Below are 17998 nucleotides of genomic sequence, written 5' to 3'. Positions count from 1 at the left end.
GTGCCCAAGGTTGTGCAGCTGCCTCTCAGGGCTTCTTGTGGGGCCTCTGGGAACACTTCCCACCCCTGGCCTGACCACCTTTTTCTTGTATCTCTGTGCTAAATTTTTGGTCTGAGGGGTAGATTTCTCTAGAGGGCAGCTGGACTAGGCTACTCTCCCCTGGAACAATTGATTTTTTTACTTCTTGGTCTCATGTCCAGAGGGGGCTGCTGGAAAATACCAGGGATGAATATCCAACATTTCAATTGTAAATTTGAGGCAAAGCCAGGAGGTCAGGGGGCTTGTCTCTTGTATCAAGTTACCTTCCCTCTCACTCCCCGTCTTCCTCTCTCGCAGACACACAGACTCTCAATTTGATTTTTTGTTTACATCAAAGTAGCTGGCAGCCATATAGAATAGCTCTCCACCAAGCCCTTGAAACTCAAATTGAGTTATTTAATGCTGAAACCCAAGTGGTCGCCTGTCTAAGCTGGTTACCAAGGTTCTGATCCCTACCCTCCAGTGTTTGTTATGACCTAAGGGCTTCTTTGGCAGCCAAGTCATCTGTCACAGCATCAAAGAGGCCCAAGAAGAGAGAACATCTATGAATAATTCTGAACTTCTGCGTAGGCTGGTGGGACCAGATCACAAGGGGCGGGTCACTGGGGAGGGTCTTTGGGCCCTGTTCCTCGATCTTACCCACCTGGCCTTGCCTCGTGCAGTGGATGAAGGCTGATGAGGTGGAGAAATCCAGCAGTGGCATGCCAATCCGGATTGAAAACCCCAACCAATTTGTGCCTCTCTACACCGACCCCCAAGAAGTGCTGGACATGAGGAACAAGGTAAGGTGGAGGCTGCTGGCCTTGTTCTCTCCCCTCCCGCAAGGGGACCTCAGTCCTGCAAACACAGGCTGAGTTCCCAGACATGCCCACCTTACTAGCACCCCAGATGTGCCACAGAAGAAAGAAGCTACCATATATGGACAATGTTGTGGGCACCATGCCAAGATAGCCAAGAGAGTCCTAGATAGTCCCTCCCACAGTGGGCTGAGGGCATTGCTCACTGGGTATGTCTGCAAGACCCACCCACTACATGAGTTTTTATACATTTTATGCCATCTGTCTTATTTTTAAGACTTTGAGAACCTTGATGTTTATTTCTGGACCTTCACCTGATAATTCACTCATATTTCTAATGTTACTTTAAAACTGGAGAATCTGGTTGCCCATGGGCCAGTAGAGCCCAGAATAGTGTTCAGCCTGTGGCCGAATCTCCCTGCAGCATTTGTCTGATTCCTGGGTCACTGCACCCCACCTCCCCATCAAGATTCAGACTCAGTAGGTGTATTATGGGGAGGGCCAGGAATCTATATTTAAAATACATGTCTCTTGTATTAAGTTACCTTCCCTCTCACTCCCTCTCATGGGCTTCTTAGGAATATTTAAATTTGAGACCCTCCGTCTGTGTTCCCTTCCCTCTTCTTGTCCTCACAGCTGCTTCTCCGAGTTAATGAACTTGGTGTTTACATGAACTGTGAATTCACTCTGGAACAGACCTGGGGACTTTCTCTTACAGGGGACAGGCTCCCTCACCCTGCAGGGCCCTTCTAGATTCCAGTCACAGATGACACTGGATCCCAGCAGGCCCCCCTGACAAGCTCCACACTCTGATGCCGCACCCTCCTTCTCTCCTTTCCACATAGATTCGAGAACAAAATCGGCAAGATGTGAAGTCGGCAGGGCCTCAGTCCCAGCTCCTGGCCAGCGTCATTGCTGAGAAGAGCCGAAGCCCGGTACAGCAGAGTCCGCCCCTGGCTGGAGGGGAGACACGTTTGCCTTCTGGGGCTTTGGTGCCTGGGGCTGGGCAGCAGGACCTCTGAGTCCCCATGCCCATCCTCCTCTGTGCTCTTGGGCACCCATGCTCTTGCTGCAGAATGGAAGTCTGCTCATGGGGGCTGTGAGGTCCTGGGAGGACAGTGTCTACCCGCCCTCTGCAGGCACTGGGCAGGGAAACCACTGTCCATCTTGTTCTTGGGAGTGCTGCTGGCCAGCTCCCTACCTTCCACCCTGGTATCCTGCTCAGGCCTCTGTTAGTACCTGTGGAGGGCTGGTGGCTCTCAGGTGCAGCAGGCTTGCCTGGCCCTGAGTGTTTCTGACCTCTGTGTGTGGATATGGCATCATCTGGCCAGAGTTCTGGGAAGATGCTCCTGTCCCCCAGAGGGTGTGGACATAGGGTGTGTGCTCCTGAAGGGAAGGAAGGGCAGTCAGTTGCCCACACAACCCCACTTAAAAGCATAAAGTCATTGTTTTGTTTTGGTGTTTTTTGTTTTTATTTTTTTGTACCAGGGGTGCATAACCACTGAGCCACATCCTCAGCCCTTTTCAGTATTATTATTATTTTTTATTTTGAGAAAGGGCCTCAGTAAGTTGCAACTGGCTTTGAACTTGCAATCCTCCTGCCTCAGCCTCCCAAGCTGCTGGGATTACAGGCATGTGCCACAGTGCCTGGCAAAGTCATTTTTTTGGTGCTTGAGTGCTTGAGCTAGAATGACGTCTTTCTTGTCTAGCGTTTAGCAAACCAGGGGGTAAAGTTCATAATTCTGGCTTGTTTGAAGTCATTGCTGCTCAAGGCAAGACAGCAATGGGCCTGGCATTTTCTTTAGTAAAAAGTGGGGAAGTCCAGAAAATGTTCTCTACAAAGAAAATTGAGATGATGTGACGGTTTCAAATCAGGCAGCAGCCCACGAGGTGGGGGTTCACTGCAAGGAGAAGTGTGAATGTTACATCCTTACATCCAACTCCCACCCACCCAAATTCAGCCACATGAAGAACACTGAGCATGCCACAGGGTCAAGGATGGAAATAGCCTATGATTCTGGGGGAGGTGAAAGGTCAATACAGCAAGCAAAATTGCTGAAAAACAACTCTGCCATTTATACCAGGGGCTCTCCTTTGAGTCCCTCATCTTAGAATCTGGCTCCTTTGATTCTGATTCCTGCAATAGGCCTACCTCTGCCTCCCTTTGGGAAGGAGCCCCCTGGGCCTCTTTTCTGGGTTCAGTGCCCCTGGGCTTCACTTTCTTTTGCTCCAGAGCACTGCATTCTTAAAGGCCACGATGAGGATGCTCAATTGAGGACAAAGGGCAATGGAATCTAGATTTTAGTCCCTATTTTGGGCAAGAGCAGCCAAAGGATTCCTGAGGTTCACGGTGTCTGGTTGATCAGCTCCCTAGAGCCAAGGGTCCCACAGGGGTGGTGAAATGGAGCGATTTTGCCAGTGTCCCTGAAGGTACCTGCAGGTTGGAAATCCAAGACTCAGGACCTTTGCCCCTTTGTAACCTATGACCATGCGCAAAACAGAACTCATGGCTTGGACTGAGAATGCTGCGGCTGCTGTGTTTGCTGTGTTTACTGCTGTGTGTTGGGTTTGCACTGCTGTTGGGGGGTGGGCAGGGGCTCTGATGGGGAATGGCTGGCATGAAGCTTGCTCAAGCCAACACTCTGCCTGCTAGGCTTGGGCTTGCCTACTGACTTTGGGCCACTGACTGTACATTTACATAGTAATGGCTTGGAAGTGTCCATAGAAGGGATTGCAATAAAGGTGCGTCTTCCTCCTGCTTGGGAGCATCCTTTGATTTTATTTCAGGGGCAAAGAGTGGCCTCCCTGTATTATTCATCCAGGCAGTTGCAAAATCTGGGTCTGGTGATGAGGTAGCAGTGGGGAGGAATGAACAAGCCCTACCACGAGGCCCTGAGCTGTTTCCAAGGAGCTGCATGCCACGCTATGGCTAGCAAGACTGCTGGCAGCCACCTGAGTGTGAAAGGAGGCCCTGGCTCGGGCCCCATCTGCAGCGTTCAGAGAGCAACACACACTCTGTGGTTAACTTTCAGTCGACAGAGAGCCAGCTGATGTCCAAGGGTGACGCGGATACCAAAGATGATTCAGAGGAGACGGTGCCCAACCCCTTCAGCCAACTCACCGACCAGGAGCTGGAGGAGTACAAGAAAGAGGTGGAGAGGAAGAAACTAGAACTGGATGGTAAGTAACCCCGGGGCACCATGGCTTGGAAATCTCCCAGGGGAGAGGACAGAGCTCAGGACCACCCAGGGAGGACTTCTTGCCCCATCACCAAATAATATTCCATTTATTTATTAATCCCAGTAATGCCTCTGTTGCTCTGTGCTTCACAGTTACATGGTGGCTGCATGACCTCATTTGCCCTTTCACCTCCGTATAAAGAGTTAGCTTGTGTAAAGTGCTATTCTAAGCACTATTCTAAGCCTGTAAATATGGCTTAGGTTGGCAAACACCAGCTTAACGTTAGCCGGAATAAGAGTCATAATTATCATTAATGACCTGTCAGGTCTGATATAAGCCTTTGAGCCTGGCACCTTTATATCTTTTCTAACTCCTCCTTTATTTCAGAGTCTTCACTCAAACCTGTCTCTCCATATTGACTCCCAGATGTTCTCCCTTGTGATAGGATGCGTGCCCTGGTCCATGCCTGTGACCCTCCTGGCACTGTTTCCCTTCTTGCTAGCCTGATCTAAAGTCATCAATACTGCCAGCTCCCTCTCAAATCCCCCTCCAGCCAAGAAGGCCTCCCCGCCACCCTCCCCACTCCAGCCAAATTGAGCAGTCCCTTTTTTTTTGCTTTAAGAACACCCGGAATCTGAGACATACTTCAGCCCTTGGCAGTGTCCACTAGGGTAAGCTGTCATTCATCAGGGCAGCGTCTGCCTCCACCACCTCTTCTCACCCAGGGTCCGCCTTCTTCCAAAGCACAAAATGGAAGCTTACCTGGCTGGCTTGCAGTTCTCGTGGACCAACTGGAAGAACAGAAAAATATGGTGCTTGTTATCCCTAGGGATTGTTTGGACAGGACATGTAAAATTAGCTGAGTTAACAAAGTAGCTACACACAAACAAATCACGGGTGTTTTTAAAGGGAGTCAGTGCTTGTTTGGGGCTGGCGCTTGCCCATGGATGTGTCTTTCTGGCTGGTCCTCCTCAGAGATAGGACAGAGAGGAGGGGGCATTCGGCTGTCCACTCAGGAATGACCTGTTGCACTGGTACATAAGCTTTGATGAAAGAAACAAGATCACTCTTCTCCCATTTTCCTCCCCAAGGAAACAGCAGAAATAAAAGCTTAGCAGGAGCAGGAGCTTCTGGCTGACCTCAACCAGGAGGTTCATTTTCTGCCAGCAGGAATGATGACCAATTAGAAAATGGCAGCGTGGCTAACATCCTCTCTCTCCGCCCTTCTGGCCAGTATTTGATCCTGGTGCTAAGGTACTTTTCTGTGTTTTCAGGAGAGAAGGAGGCTGCCACAGAAGAGCCAGGCTCACCTGAAAAGTTGGCACCTGCTTCTCCAGCACAGAGCCCAGTGAAGGCAGAGACAAAGAGCCCTGTGGTCTCTCCTTCCAAGTCTGCAGAGGGTGAGTGGAGATGAGCAGGTGGGGGGTGGGGGGAGCATCCACAAGCTGGGAGAGGTGCCTGCGTGGATGGCAGGACAGCTAGGCACACTGGGCACCTGCCTTTCAACAGGTGTAATACCCCCACCCCCCGCAACACATACCATTTGAAAAACTTTCCCCTCTGCTATTTCTAGGAAATCTGAATAATTTTCAGTTTGTTTCATTCATAAACTCTGACAGCACACCTTGCAGCTTAAGCCCTGCCAAGTAAAGCTGAATGAAAGACTGACCCGTAGTCTCCTCACCTGCAGTGGAGATGCAGCTGGCTGATGGAATTTTGCAGATGGGCTAAGCCCAGTTCTCAGGCTTTAATGTGCATAGGGACTACCTGGGAATCTTGTTCAAATGAAGACTCTGATCCGTTGGGTCTGAGACTCTGCATTTCCCAGGGTGAGGCTGATGATATCATTCTCAGCCTTCACTGGGCTTAGATCCCACCCACAGCAGCTATGAATTAGAGGACCTGGGTGGGGTGGGGCATGGGAGGACCTGGAGCCAGGAGTTGTAAGAGCTCTCCGGGGGGATCTAGAATGTAGACTAGGTTGAGAACCACTTCATTAGAGAGACAGTAGTTTTGAGAACCCAGTTCCAGAACCATCTGAATTGCTAACTCATAACATCTAAGCTGTTAATTTTACCAAATCAGATAACCTCTCTGTTCCCCATGTCCTTGTCCGCCAAATGGAGCTACTATTATTTTCTCCCTATTTAAGGTTCTTGCATGCATAAAGGAAGTATAGATGAAGACATACTTTGAAAGAATAAAAGCATGCTTTAAATGTAAGCTCTAGTCATGTTATGAATAAGAATATCCATATGGTAAACACTGATACTGTTAAAGTCCCTAAATCATAAAAGTGTCATTAATGAGCTCCTGGAATCACTCCAGGATATGAACGCTCCTCCCTGGGTCCCCTGAGTCTCCCAGAGACACCACCAGACAGGCTGCCCTGCCATCCGGAGAGCAGGGTGGCAGCTGGGATCTTCTCTGTCCTGGGTAGATGGCCACACATGTGGACTCAGATAGAATCCTCTCCCCATCCCACCCCTGAGTGCCCCACTAAGCCAGTCGCTGTCTCGAGCACAGGCCCAGAATTGTCAGAGGAAACCCATCTGCTTGAGGCCAGAGCCCCAAGTGGATGTCCCCAGTGGTCTGTATTCATTGTGTCTCATCATGGTGTCGTGTTGTCAACCTGTCTCCACAACGTCTTCCTTTCTCTTCCCATTTGTGCCTTCATCAAAGGAGTTTCCTCCGATTCTGAATACTTGTCTCTGTAGTAAGTATAGAAAGGCTGTTTACTAACTCACGGCGACACTGGCAATGGGGGAGGGAGGAGTTTTTCAAAAGAAATAGATTTCTCCCAGTTTTTTCTTTTGCAACTCACACCCCCGCCTTCCTCGGTTTTTCTGGATATAAAATTCATGACCAGTTCCACCTGCACTATGCATAGACTAGGCTTCCCCGAGGGAGACACAGATGTACACACAGAGCACACACACCCAGAAGCAACAAGCATCCGCGGTGAGGGCTGTGGGGCAGAGTGCTCGTGGCCCTCAGGAGCTCACCTCCGCCTCTGTTCTAATGCATGAGTACCTCTGAGAAGCTGGCGACCTCCTCTAGGGCTGTGGACCAGAGCCTGAGTGCCCCAGGGGAGCTGCCTCATGGGGAGACACAGGGGGCTGGGCCTGATTAGAGCCCTCAGCACCTATGAGGACGTGTGTACCAGTTGTAGGAAGGAAATCTGAGGCTGGAGAAGAGGCTCATGGTAGGAATGGGACAAAGAGTAGCACTTTGTTATCAGCTCCTGGAAGGGATGGAAGGCAGGAGGGTGTGTGATGGGATGGGGCAACTGTTTACCCAACCCCTGACATCATACCCACTGTGGCGGGACTCCTCGTTCTCTCTGGTCCAAATCCATGCCCCTGAAGGGCACACTGAGGTCAAGTTGTTAGAAGAGTCACAGTCTCTCTGAAGACACATCTTGTGCCACTGACAGAGTTGAGAAGCATGGCTACCTGGGAGCAGACCCTGCATGATGAAGGCATGAGCTTCGGTTGGGTGGGGTGACCAGTGTGAAGTGGGTGGCCAGTCCCTCAGGGAAGACAGGCTGGCATCTGCACTCTCGTATTTAGCTAGCCAGTCAGATCAGGGGTGGTTTTTTACAACTATTTTTCACCGTGCTCTTAAATCCCCATGAGTTACCATAGTGTTATTCCTTATCTGTGTCCCAGATTCCTACTCCATCAGCTTCTCTGAAGGAGACTCTTTTCAAATCCTCTTCTTTTACATCTGGCCATCTGAGCTGTCTTCTCTTTGGCTCTTGACTGACTGACAACTGCCAACTCCATCCTCCAGCAACCCCTCAGGGCCACTGACTGGGCCAGCAAAGACTCAATCCTGTATTTGACATCATACCATCAGCTCTGCTACTAAATAATTTAGTCATCTTAAATATGTCGCTTAAAAACACTGCAGATGGGGGAACAACACAAATGCTTGCTCTTCCTAACTCATGGCGCTGTTGCCAGGATAAAAGAACCTAAGGAATATAAAAGTCCTTAGGTTTTTATTTATGTAAGGTATTTACATAAATTAGGTCTTATTATGTACCATGTTCTCTGAATTGTGAGAACTAATACATCACTTGACTTTTAAGCCTCTAAGTTTTGGGGTAGCACTAGATAGTTATTAAATCATGGCACATAATAGGAACTGGTTTTATGGAAATTAGTTCTCCTGTGGATTGACGGACTTAGCTTGATGGTTCTTCTGCTGCATATGACATTGGCTGGGGCTGCATGTGGCTGGGAGCTTGACTAGGCTGGAACTTACCTGCTGGTGCACTCATGTCTGGTACCTTGGCAGAGGCCAAGAGAAAACTGGACTCAGCTGGGACACTGGTGTGTCTGGGTCTCTTTCCCCCTTCCTCCCTCTTCCTAACACACACACACACACACACACACACACACCCTTTCTTTCTTTCTCCCTCCTCCCAAGCCATGTGGTTTCAGGGCTTCTCCATGTGGCCTTTCTGTATGTTTCCCTCAGGGTCGTTGGACTTTATACAAAACTATAAAAGCAGCAGTTTCTAGTCCTACTTTAGTCTTTGGCATGAGGCTAGCTTTGCAGCACTTTGTCTGTCTTCTAGTGGTTATGGTGAGCCATGGGGCCAGCCTCGACTCAGGGAGGACGGGGTCTACATAAGCACGTGAATCCCTGGAGGCATCACTCACAGGGGCCGTGTTTGCACACCAGCTGGACCACAAACTGAGAGTATATTTGGGTGTCCAGGGGAGCTTCTGTGCCCTGGCTGTGGAGCGCGCGTGGCAGTCACAGAGACCCTGGTTATAAGAAGCTCTACTTTTTCTCCTATCAGTGGTGCTGTCTCAGCCCTTTGGGGTTATGGGCTATGCCATTCTAAACCCACGTTTCCCACTGTGTGACCCATGGGTCTTTTGCATTAGAATTATCTGAGGATTTGTTAAAAAATGTAAATTTCTTGGCCCACCATCTGTTTCAGAATCTTATCATGGAGACAATACAGGGAAGTTGTATTTTCATAGGCTCTCTGCAATTCTTTCACTGATGTTTTTTTTAAAAAAATTGAAACCAGGGCAGAAACATGATTGCAAACCTATCTGTGTGGACAGCATCCAATTTATTGATCCGCCATGGGGCAGTTCTGGCTGTTGGTCTTTGGCTCCCCTGCTCTGTCCCTTGAGCACCCTGTGGGATATTTTGATTGCTGCCACACAATCAGCTCTGTGTTGGCATAGACCCCAGATGTTTATTTCAAGGTTTTTATGAACCTTTCTTTTGGTTCTTTATACAGAAGAAGAGCTTTCTCTCAGCAGGAAAACAAAAACAGCAGATGGCAGTCACCAACTTTCTATGCATTTTGGATACAGTTGATGATCTGTCTGGTTGACCCCGAGTTTAGAAGCAAATCAGAAAATTCTGCTTCAGGGCCCTTCCTCTGGTGTCCACCCTCCTGCAGAGACAGGGCCATTCTAATTGTGGGGCTGGGGCCAGGGGTCATGGAATTTGACCCTGAGATGTTAGAAGGCCAGGTTCATTAGGCCAGCGAGGAAAGGCATCCTTGCTCCTGTAGTTAGGCGAGGCCTCTGTCCTTCCCCATGTCCTCACTCCAGTGCGTGGGCACAGAAGATTTGGCTGCTGAGGAGAAGCAAGGTATCCTCTGTTGACCTTCATCTGGCCTCACCTGTAAAAAGGCTTGAACATGTTATCACTGAGCTGGATGATGATGGCTGCCAGATAAGTAAGACAGTCTCTGTCCTGAATGGTCTACTGGGGTGATAAATGAGGTCTTTAAAAAGAAGAGTGATGCGTGCAAGTGCAAAATGATTATGTGAACAGTAGGTTTAGAAGAGGGCAAGATCATTGTCAAAAACCAGGCAGATGCACAAGCTGTCCTGAGCCAGACTTTGGGGACATATATACTTGGATTCGCAGATAGTAGTGGGGTAGGCTGTCCAGAGATGGTAGCCAGGAGGCAGGGAGAAAGGACATTCTTGGGAGGTGACTGTATAAGGGTTCTCCAGAGAAACGGAATTAATAGGGCATATGTAGACATATAAAAGAAGATTTACTAGGGAATGATTTTGGAGGCTGACAGGCTTCATGATTGAGTGTCTGCAAGCTGGCAAACTAGGAAAGTCAGTGGCTTTATTCACCCTCAGTCTGAAGGCCTGAGAACCAGGATCTCCACTGTGTGAAGGAAGGAGAAGATGGATGTCCCAGCTCAAGAGGAGAGTTCACCTTCCTCCACCTTCTTGTTATATTTGGACCCTCAACAGATTGGATGATGCCCAACCTTATTTGACGAGGGTACAACTTCTTTACTCAGTCTACCGATTCAAGTGCTGATCTCTTCCAGAAACACCTTCACAGACATACCCACAAGGATTGTTTTATTGGCTATGTGGGCATTCCTTAACTCAGTCAAGTGGATGTGTAGAATTAATCATCAAAGGGACACTGGTGGACCAAGAGGCAGTGAGTGGATGGAGACTATGGGATAGTGAGAAATCAAGTCTGAGAAGTAGGGCATCTAGGAAGCTCTGCACCTCCCTACAGAAGCCTGCCTTCTCTTTCAGAATCTGAAGTCTTTCAGCCCTCCGTCCTGCAGCCCTGTGGGGTCTGGGAGTAGACCTGGTCTCCGAGTCTAGTCTTGCTCCCAGTCATGTGCTATCTCAGTTCCTCCTTGTTCTCTCCAGCTACCTTGTCACCATCCTTAGATATAGCTCTCAGTTTTCCACCCTCTGCCTCCCCCACCATCCCCTATTCCCAGAGTCCCAAGCATCCCACTCAGGAGAGAAAGTCTATGCTTTTTAGCGGATGCTGGAAGGTAAACTCCCACCTGCACCTAGTTCTCAGGGTCCCTCCCAGCCTACTCTCCAACTTAACTCCCTGAGTCACTAACAGAGGAAGGGTCTAGACTCTCAGAGCTATTCCTTTCCAGGGACCCATACATGTTTTTGGAGTCCTGTACCACTGCTTCATTTCTTGGTGACAGAACTCTCAAGTGGTCTCTATCCCAGTAGTTGAGGGAGCGGCGACCTCAGTTTGGCTCCTCCAGCTCCACACTCCCATTTGCCACGACCCACCAAAACAATTCACCATCAGAGAGCTGTCTGAGGTCAGAGTGGGTACACTGGGTGTGGCTCTTGTTTTCTACATGGTGAGAAGAACGTGGGTGTGAACCAAGACTCTCACTAGGGGCCAAGGTTGTAGCTGAGGTGGATGGCAGAGCAGGTGTGGGAAGGGAAATGGATGGGGAATGCATGAAGGGCACAGGAAGAGCAAGGATCCTCATCATCGCCAGGCAGGAAATGACACTAGAACAGAAAGTGGAAGCCCCTCTGATCCACAGTTGTATTTGTGAAGCTAAAAAACAAGTCCCAAAGTCATTTTGAAGAGCACCAAGCGTCAAGCTTGAGAATATATCCTTAAGTGTCATTCAAGTGGGCACCTGTCGTGGGTCTCTGGATTTAAGTTGCAGAGCCATGGGGTGGGGGTGGACAATTGGGAATGAAGATGAGGAGGGTCCAGGACAATTGGGAATAAAGATGATGAGGGTCAGGAAGTGTAGCACCTGGGTGGCATTACACGATGGATCCTTAGAAAGCTCAGGGTGAAGTAGACAGGAAATATAATGAGGGGGTGGCATTGCCTTGGGTAGCATAAATCCATTCACGTTCATTATTTGCTCAGGCGTTCAATTATTCATGGACTCCCACAGCCATTTTCCCAGTATCTTCTAGGAGCTAGTTACATAGATAATTAGACAGTCTTGCCCAAATTTATTTCAGTTCAGAAGAGGAAGAGATAGGCATAAACAAATCACCCAGGTCTACTAGTTTTATAATCATGGTGATTAAAAATTCTTGTAGTGGAGGCAGCAAAGACCATGGTCAATTCTACCCAGAAGTGGAAATGGGGATCGGGAAGGACCTTAAGGAAGATGAAACATTCAAGCTGACTCACTGCATGAGGTGAAGGTTGTGGACACAGAGAGGGGAGAGAAGGGCCCTCCAGACAGCAGAGAACAGGCTGGGGTGGCAGCAGGGGCTGAGAGGCTGAGGAGGCTAAATGGCAGGTACAGTGGGGACAACTGATAGACAGAAGGTTGTGTCCAGACTGATGGATGGCATTCAGGAGCATGCTAGGTGATGGCCACAGGAATTCCTGGCAGAGGTGAGGGGACTGGGCAAGGGCCATAGGAATCAGGAGCTGGAGAACTGGGCAGCTGGATGATGAGAGGACGTGGGCTGGGCAGTATAAAGAATGGGAGCCAGTGACCAAAGTCTCTGGTGCCAGGAGGGAGTCTTCCGGAAGGCGTCTGGGAGAAGGCTTCGACTTGTCAGTTTCAGAAGTTACAAAAGCCCTCATTACAAGGAGATCTTGCCCAAGCAGTTAATCCAGCCCATCCTAACTGTCCTAAGGTCCCCCTTCCAGCCCATCTTCCATGTAACCCTCCACATAACCACACGTGTCCCCTGTTCACCCATCAGAACCCCACGCTTCTCTGGAACGCTTTCTCCACCCATTTCCGTGACTCTGGCTATCCCTTCCCCCAGAGCCCACATTCCCACATGGAGGAGCCTGCGGGGCTGACTTCTTGTGATAACACACTCACCACACCTGCCACGTCCTCCACACACACTCACACTTGACTCCACACTCCCCACACACATGCAGCTCACTTTAACCCTCACACCACACGTACTCACACACTCCCATGAGCTCACACACATGCCACACACGGATGCTCCTCTGAGCTCGGGGTGAGAGCAACACTGGACTAGAAGTCAGTGAACCGAGGCTGACCCACTGTTTTACAGCTTTGCTCAGTTTTTAGTTACGAAACAAGGAGGGAGCCAGATGACCTGTACAGTGCCTTCTACTTCTCAAAGTCTGTGGTTTTACATTTCCCCTCCTCCCTCTTGAGCCGGCATTCCAAAGCTTGCATGGAAGGAGGGTGGGATGTGGGTGGGGAGGGGAGGAAGGGTCACTGGAAGGTTTAGTTCCTGGGGTCTGAGCAGGTCTGCCCTTGCACATGGCACCTGGCCATCCCCGGGTGCCATTAGATGGATGGATCCCTTATGATTAACCTTTATATCATAGAAATGCAGGGTCCACACCACTCAGGGAATTCCATCCTCCCAGCCTTCTCCTCTCTTCCTCTTGGGAAGATACTTTCCATATTTTCCTAAGCAGCTCGCCTGGTGTAAGAAGTAAAACAAACATGCAACCTCCATGGTTTTATTAGTGAAACCGCTCTGCCTTCAGCGATTCTCAGATGCCTCCCCTGAGATGTCCAGGATACGTTCCCTCCTTCCATCAGCTTCTCTCCTCCCTCGTGTATGACCCTAGCTCTGTGCCTAGAAATGTCCTGAGCTGAGTCTCTGCTGGTGTTCCTGCCATGTTCTAACCTCCATGTCTGTTCAGTGTGTGACAAGAGTCCAGAGTCACGGTCCTACCTAGGATGTAGGAGCAGGCCTTGTAGAAAGGGGTGCAGTGTTCGGATGACAGCCCTGTCCTCCCATTTGCCTGAGAGCCCTGTTCCGCATCCCCATGTCAGTCTGCCTCCCCAACCATTGTTCTAGACTTAACCGGAAGTGTTTTTTTCCCAGGTGGACACTCTCATCTGAATGAAATCTTACGGTCATGTCTTTTGTTCTTTTTTTAGAAGATGTTAAGGAGACAGAAACAAGCAAAGCCACCACTGAGCCCGAAACAGCCCAGCCAGAAGGGGTGGTGGTCAACGGGAGGGAGGAAGAGCAGACTGCAGAGGAAATCCTCAGCAGAGGCTTGAGCCAGATGACCACCAACGCCGACACGGACGTCGATACCTCCAAGGACAAAACCGAGTCAGTCACCAGCGGCCCCATGTCCCCAGAGGGCTCACCCTCCAAGTCTCCCTCCAAGAAGAAAAAGAAATTCCGAACCCCCTCCTTCCTGAAAAAGAGCAAAAAGAAGGAGAAAGTGGAGTCCTGATCGGTGGCACCCACGGACTCCCATTTGTATCTTTCTCCCTTCTCCCCTCCCCTTCTCCCAATTCTGTCCCTGGAAGCACAGGGCCAAGGAGGGATAGAATAGGACCCGGGATCACACTCAGAGGGGGAACTTGAGATCACCCGACCAACCCCTCATTTTACAGTTACACCAGAGAAATCAGGTGACTGCCCAAGGTCACACAGATAGTTAGCGGCAGAGTCCGCACTAGAATTCAGGTCTTCGGACCCCCAGTCTAGTGCTCTTTCCACTTCACAACACTGCCTAGTTGTGGGCCACCTTTGTCAGGACGTTGCCCACCAATCTGAGCCCAGGGCAGGAAGGCAAGAAATGGGCTATGAGCTCTCATAGGCTCAGACTAAATCAAACAGGTCGAGACTTCCCCTGAGTAAGGTCCATTTCTTCCCAGAAAGCCCATCTCCTGCAATGGAGATATGGCCACGTTGAGAAATCTTGCTTCTCTTGTCCATTTTGGGTCCCTACCCTGTTGCTCAAAGTAATGAGACAAGTTGACCTGTCCCCGCCAATAGAAGTTAACCTTTCTTCCCAAGGCTGATGGCTTAGCTTGCACTTCCCCGAACACTACCCCTGAGCTGTCTTCATGGAACCATTTGAACGATGAATAGAAGAGCTGTAAGTGTTGGCAGATGTGAGGGCAAGCCAAGTCAGCCTGACGATCAGGGATGGTCTAATCAGTATCAGAAGCCAGGAACTTGACCTGTTTGTATTGTGCATCTCAAGTGCTTCAAAACTAAAACCAAACTTAGCATAAGAAAATGTTATCTCATGCTCAGGGCAGAAAAGTAGGGAAATTTAAGTCCTCTGTTGGCTTTGCGTTGTATAAAGAGGATCAAGGTGGCACAGGAGATGCTGCCTCTCTAGCTTTGCATGACACACCCAGCAATGCACTGTACCTGCCTCATTCTTGTCCAGCAGCCAGGTGTCCCCTGGCCTTCCCTCAAACCCAGAGCACTTGCTCACAGACCAGAGAACTGGCATCTTAGTTTTAGCTTCCTTGGGGTTCCAGATCCAAGTTACTCTGGGTCCAGCAGAGGAGAAACAGAAATGTGTCTTTCAGGATTAATCCTCTTGGACCAGCGCTCAGAGAAATGCTTGGGTGTCCCCAGCCCTGTCACTCTGTCTATCCTGGGGCCTGGTCATAGCTACAGCTATTGTTTTAAATACCAACACTATTTTTTCATGATCTTCTGTGGGGCATTGATTCATGAACATTGTTGACTCCTAGACAATCCATTCTCTTTAAAGCACAGTGTCTTCAAAGAAAATTTCTTTTTTTTGTCCCTACTATTGTAAAAATATTTTCAGAAGTTCTTAACCATAGAACCATAGTTTTCCATTTTTGAGCATTTTCAAGTCCAGGGACACTGTGCAGGCTTCACATACATGACACCCTATAAGCCTCACAACAATCCTGTGAGTTGGATACGATGATTCCCATTTGATCATCAGGAAACTGAACTCCCAAAAGAAAAACCTAAAGTCTAGATTTGAACCCAGGTCAGTCTGAGTCCTGAGCCCTTGCTCTTAGCATCTCTGGTGAATGGACAACTTTAATCCTTGAAGATGATTTAGTCCATGAACCATTTCTGAGACTAGTGTCCACTGCATAATGTTAGCACTTGAAATGAAGGTAGGAAACTACCTATGTCCACTTTTACTGATGCATGTTCAACTCCTGGTGGCCTGTGAATGTGGTCCTCTGACAAGACAGGAGCCTTCCGGTTGGGGCAGGAAACACCATCCACAATTGGCTATTTCTTGAAAAGGAAGGAAACTGACATGGCCAAGGAAAACCCAATGCTGAAAACCTAGGGCCCCTCTGCTTCCTGGTTGGGTCCCCTCTTAGGATGGACAACCCAACGGGGCACTGACATCTCAGAAAAAAAAAAAATCTGTCATATGGGAAATGCCTTTAAAAGCCAATCCTCTGATGCCTTCTTTAAAAACTAGGTTCCCGTTTACTCATTCATCCTTTCCTAGAATTTGTCGAGCGGCTGCTCAGAATCACACATGATGCTGACGTTTAAAGAAAGCAGTCATGGTTACTAGAACAAAAGGCGGCAGGTAATGTTGAGAGAAGGGAGGAGTGGACGTGTGAGAGTCATCGTTGGTCTGTGGATGGCTCCGTACTTAGCAAACTGTATTCCCTTTACCTTAGCAAGCCCTCATTTATGTGAAAATGTCGGAGCCTTGCTGGAGCATCATCCGTGGGATTTGTGTCACCTCATATTGGCCAATCTGTTCATTCCTTGTGTATTTAGAAAACCTGCACTGAGCTTGGGTCCTGGTGCCGGTGTGAAGGGAGGACAGAGCTCCTACCACAAGAAACTCACAGTAGGAGGCCCACAGACCAATACAGAACAGGCGAGTGCAGAGAGGTGGCATAAGGAAGCAACACTTGGGGCCAGGGGAACATTCCTGAAAGTGATGATGGCGGAGTTAGGTTTTCAAAACAAAGAAGAACTTCCCAGAGAGACAAGGGTTTCCTATTGCCAAATGAGGGCAGACTCTGCACAGAAGCGAGGATCCATGAAGCTCCATGGAGTTCCACTGGTCAGTAGGGTATTGCCAGAACACAGGGAGGCAGGGCCAGTTCATAAGGAGATGTACGAAGTGTGGAGATTATAGACCCTGTTACGCCAGGAGTCAGGAACCACTGTGTGCTCTTTGGTCAGGCGAGAGTCCTCTTCCGACTAACACCTTAGAACGCCTCTGGTGACCGAGCACAGAAGGTGCGGAGGCGTGGGAGACGAAGGGAGGCTTGTCTGAGACGTCAGCACTGAAATGCATTTGCTGGCCTGCCCACGCCACATTATCTTCTATAGCAAATAGTGAGTTTCCAGCCCAGAGTCCCTTTGAGATTTTTGATAAGGAAGGAAGAGCTTATGTCCCCTTCTCAGTTCATGGTTCTGTTTCATCTCGGTGTGCGTCTGCTGGAAAAGGGTTGCACCATCCTGACAGTTTTTTTTCTCCCCTCGCCTGTGAAGGATGCGGTCCATGCCACCGCAGGCTGGAGGGCCAGCGCCGAGTGCTGTAGAATCAGCCAGGCAGTCCAGACAAACCCGCAGGCCACGAGGGTGAGAGAGTATTTTATTTGGCTCTGCATAAGAGTCATCTGAAAGTTTGGTATCTGACTTGAGAAAATGAATATTCATGAGCTCCAAGCTTACAGACAATGGATTAGTTTCTAATTGAGCCCTTGTGCTCAGATAGGACACAGAAAAGGGATAAGAAAATGTGCACCAGTTTGCTTCACTGTGAGTGGCTGGTCTGAGCAGCAGAGAAGCGTCTGAGCCTGTTTCCGTGGGAAGGCAGGCAGGAGCTGGGGCAGAGAGGAAGAGGGGTCAGTGGTCACAGAGGGACAAGCTTGGGTCCAATGCCTCTGTGCACTGGTAGCTGGTAGCCAATTGTGGTGTGGGAGAACCATCCGTACCATGTGACCTCCTCCCAAACTGCAAAAGGTACCGCCGAGAGACTCCTTGACCCTGCTGCAGCCCAGATCTGGGCTTCACCAGAGCCTCCTGGCCCACAGCTGACCCAAGTTACTGCCCGACTTCAGCTACATGAAAGTAACCCCCATTGAAACTCCTACGAGTAACATGAGTTTATTCCTCTGAGTCGAAAGGACTTGGGAGGATTTGGATGAGGGGTTGCAGGTTCTTATAGTAGTAAGCCCACCATATAGCCCTGCCCTACACCACCAATCACATAGGCCAAGCGTCAGATCCTGTCCTCTGCTGGATAATTCTGTCCCTCACCCATGGTGACGTGCCAGGGTGGTTATTCAGAGGGGCATGGCTCTTGTCAACGTGGGAAGAAATGCTATCGATCCACTTCTTTGGTTGCTGTGGATCTAAAAGAACCATTTACCCCATGGCACGATTAATTTCTGAAAGTCAAAAGATTAGAAATAAGTTTGATATTTCCAGGATGCCATGCTTGGAGACAGAAGGAGACACAGCCTATCACAGGCCAGGACACCA

At 49.3% G+C, this 17998-nt stretch overlaps 1 protein-coding gene across 2 annotated transcripts in view; it reads left to right on the top strand.

Moving 5' to 3' along the window:
- Positions 1-15055, top strand: part of Add2 (adducin 2) — a 40034-nt gene extending 24979 nt beyond the window's left edge. Inside the window, exons 10-14 of one of the 2 annotated variants that reach the window (XM_076832533.1) lie at positions 702-821; positions 1682-1771; positions 3869-4016; positions 5291-5416; positions 13672-15055. In XM_076832533.1, the coding sequence (XP_076688648.1) occupies positions 702-821; positions 1682-1771; positions 3869-4016; positions 5291-5416; positions 13672-13976 (789 nt within the window). In that variant the 3' untranslated portion in view covers positions 13977-15055. Of the gene's footprint in view, positions 1-701; positions 822-1681; positions 1772-3868; positions 4017-5290; positions 5417-13668 lie in introns of both variants that reach the window. The other variant, XM_076832532.1, reaches the window with a different exon arrangement.
- Positions 15056-17998: the final 2943 nt, after the last annotated feature.

Source organism: Callospermophilus lateralis, chromosome 14, assembly GCF_048772815.1.
Source record: "Callospermophilus lateralis isolate mCalLat2 chromosome 14, mCalLat2.hap1, whole genome shotgun sequence".
Classification (NCBI taxonomy): Eukaryota; Metazoa; Chordata; class Mammalia; order Rodentia; family Sciuridae; genus Callospermophilus; species Callospermophilus lateralis.
This window is presented reverse-complemented; position numbering and strand designations above follow the sequence as displayed.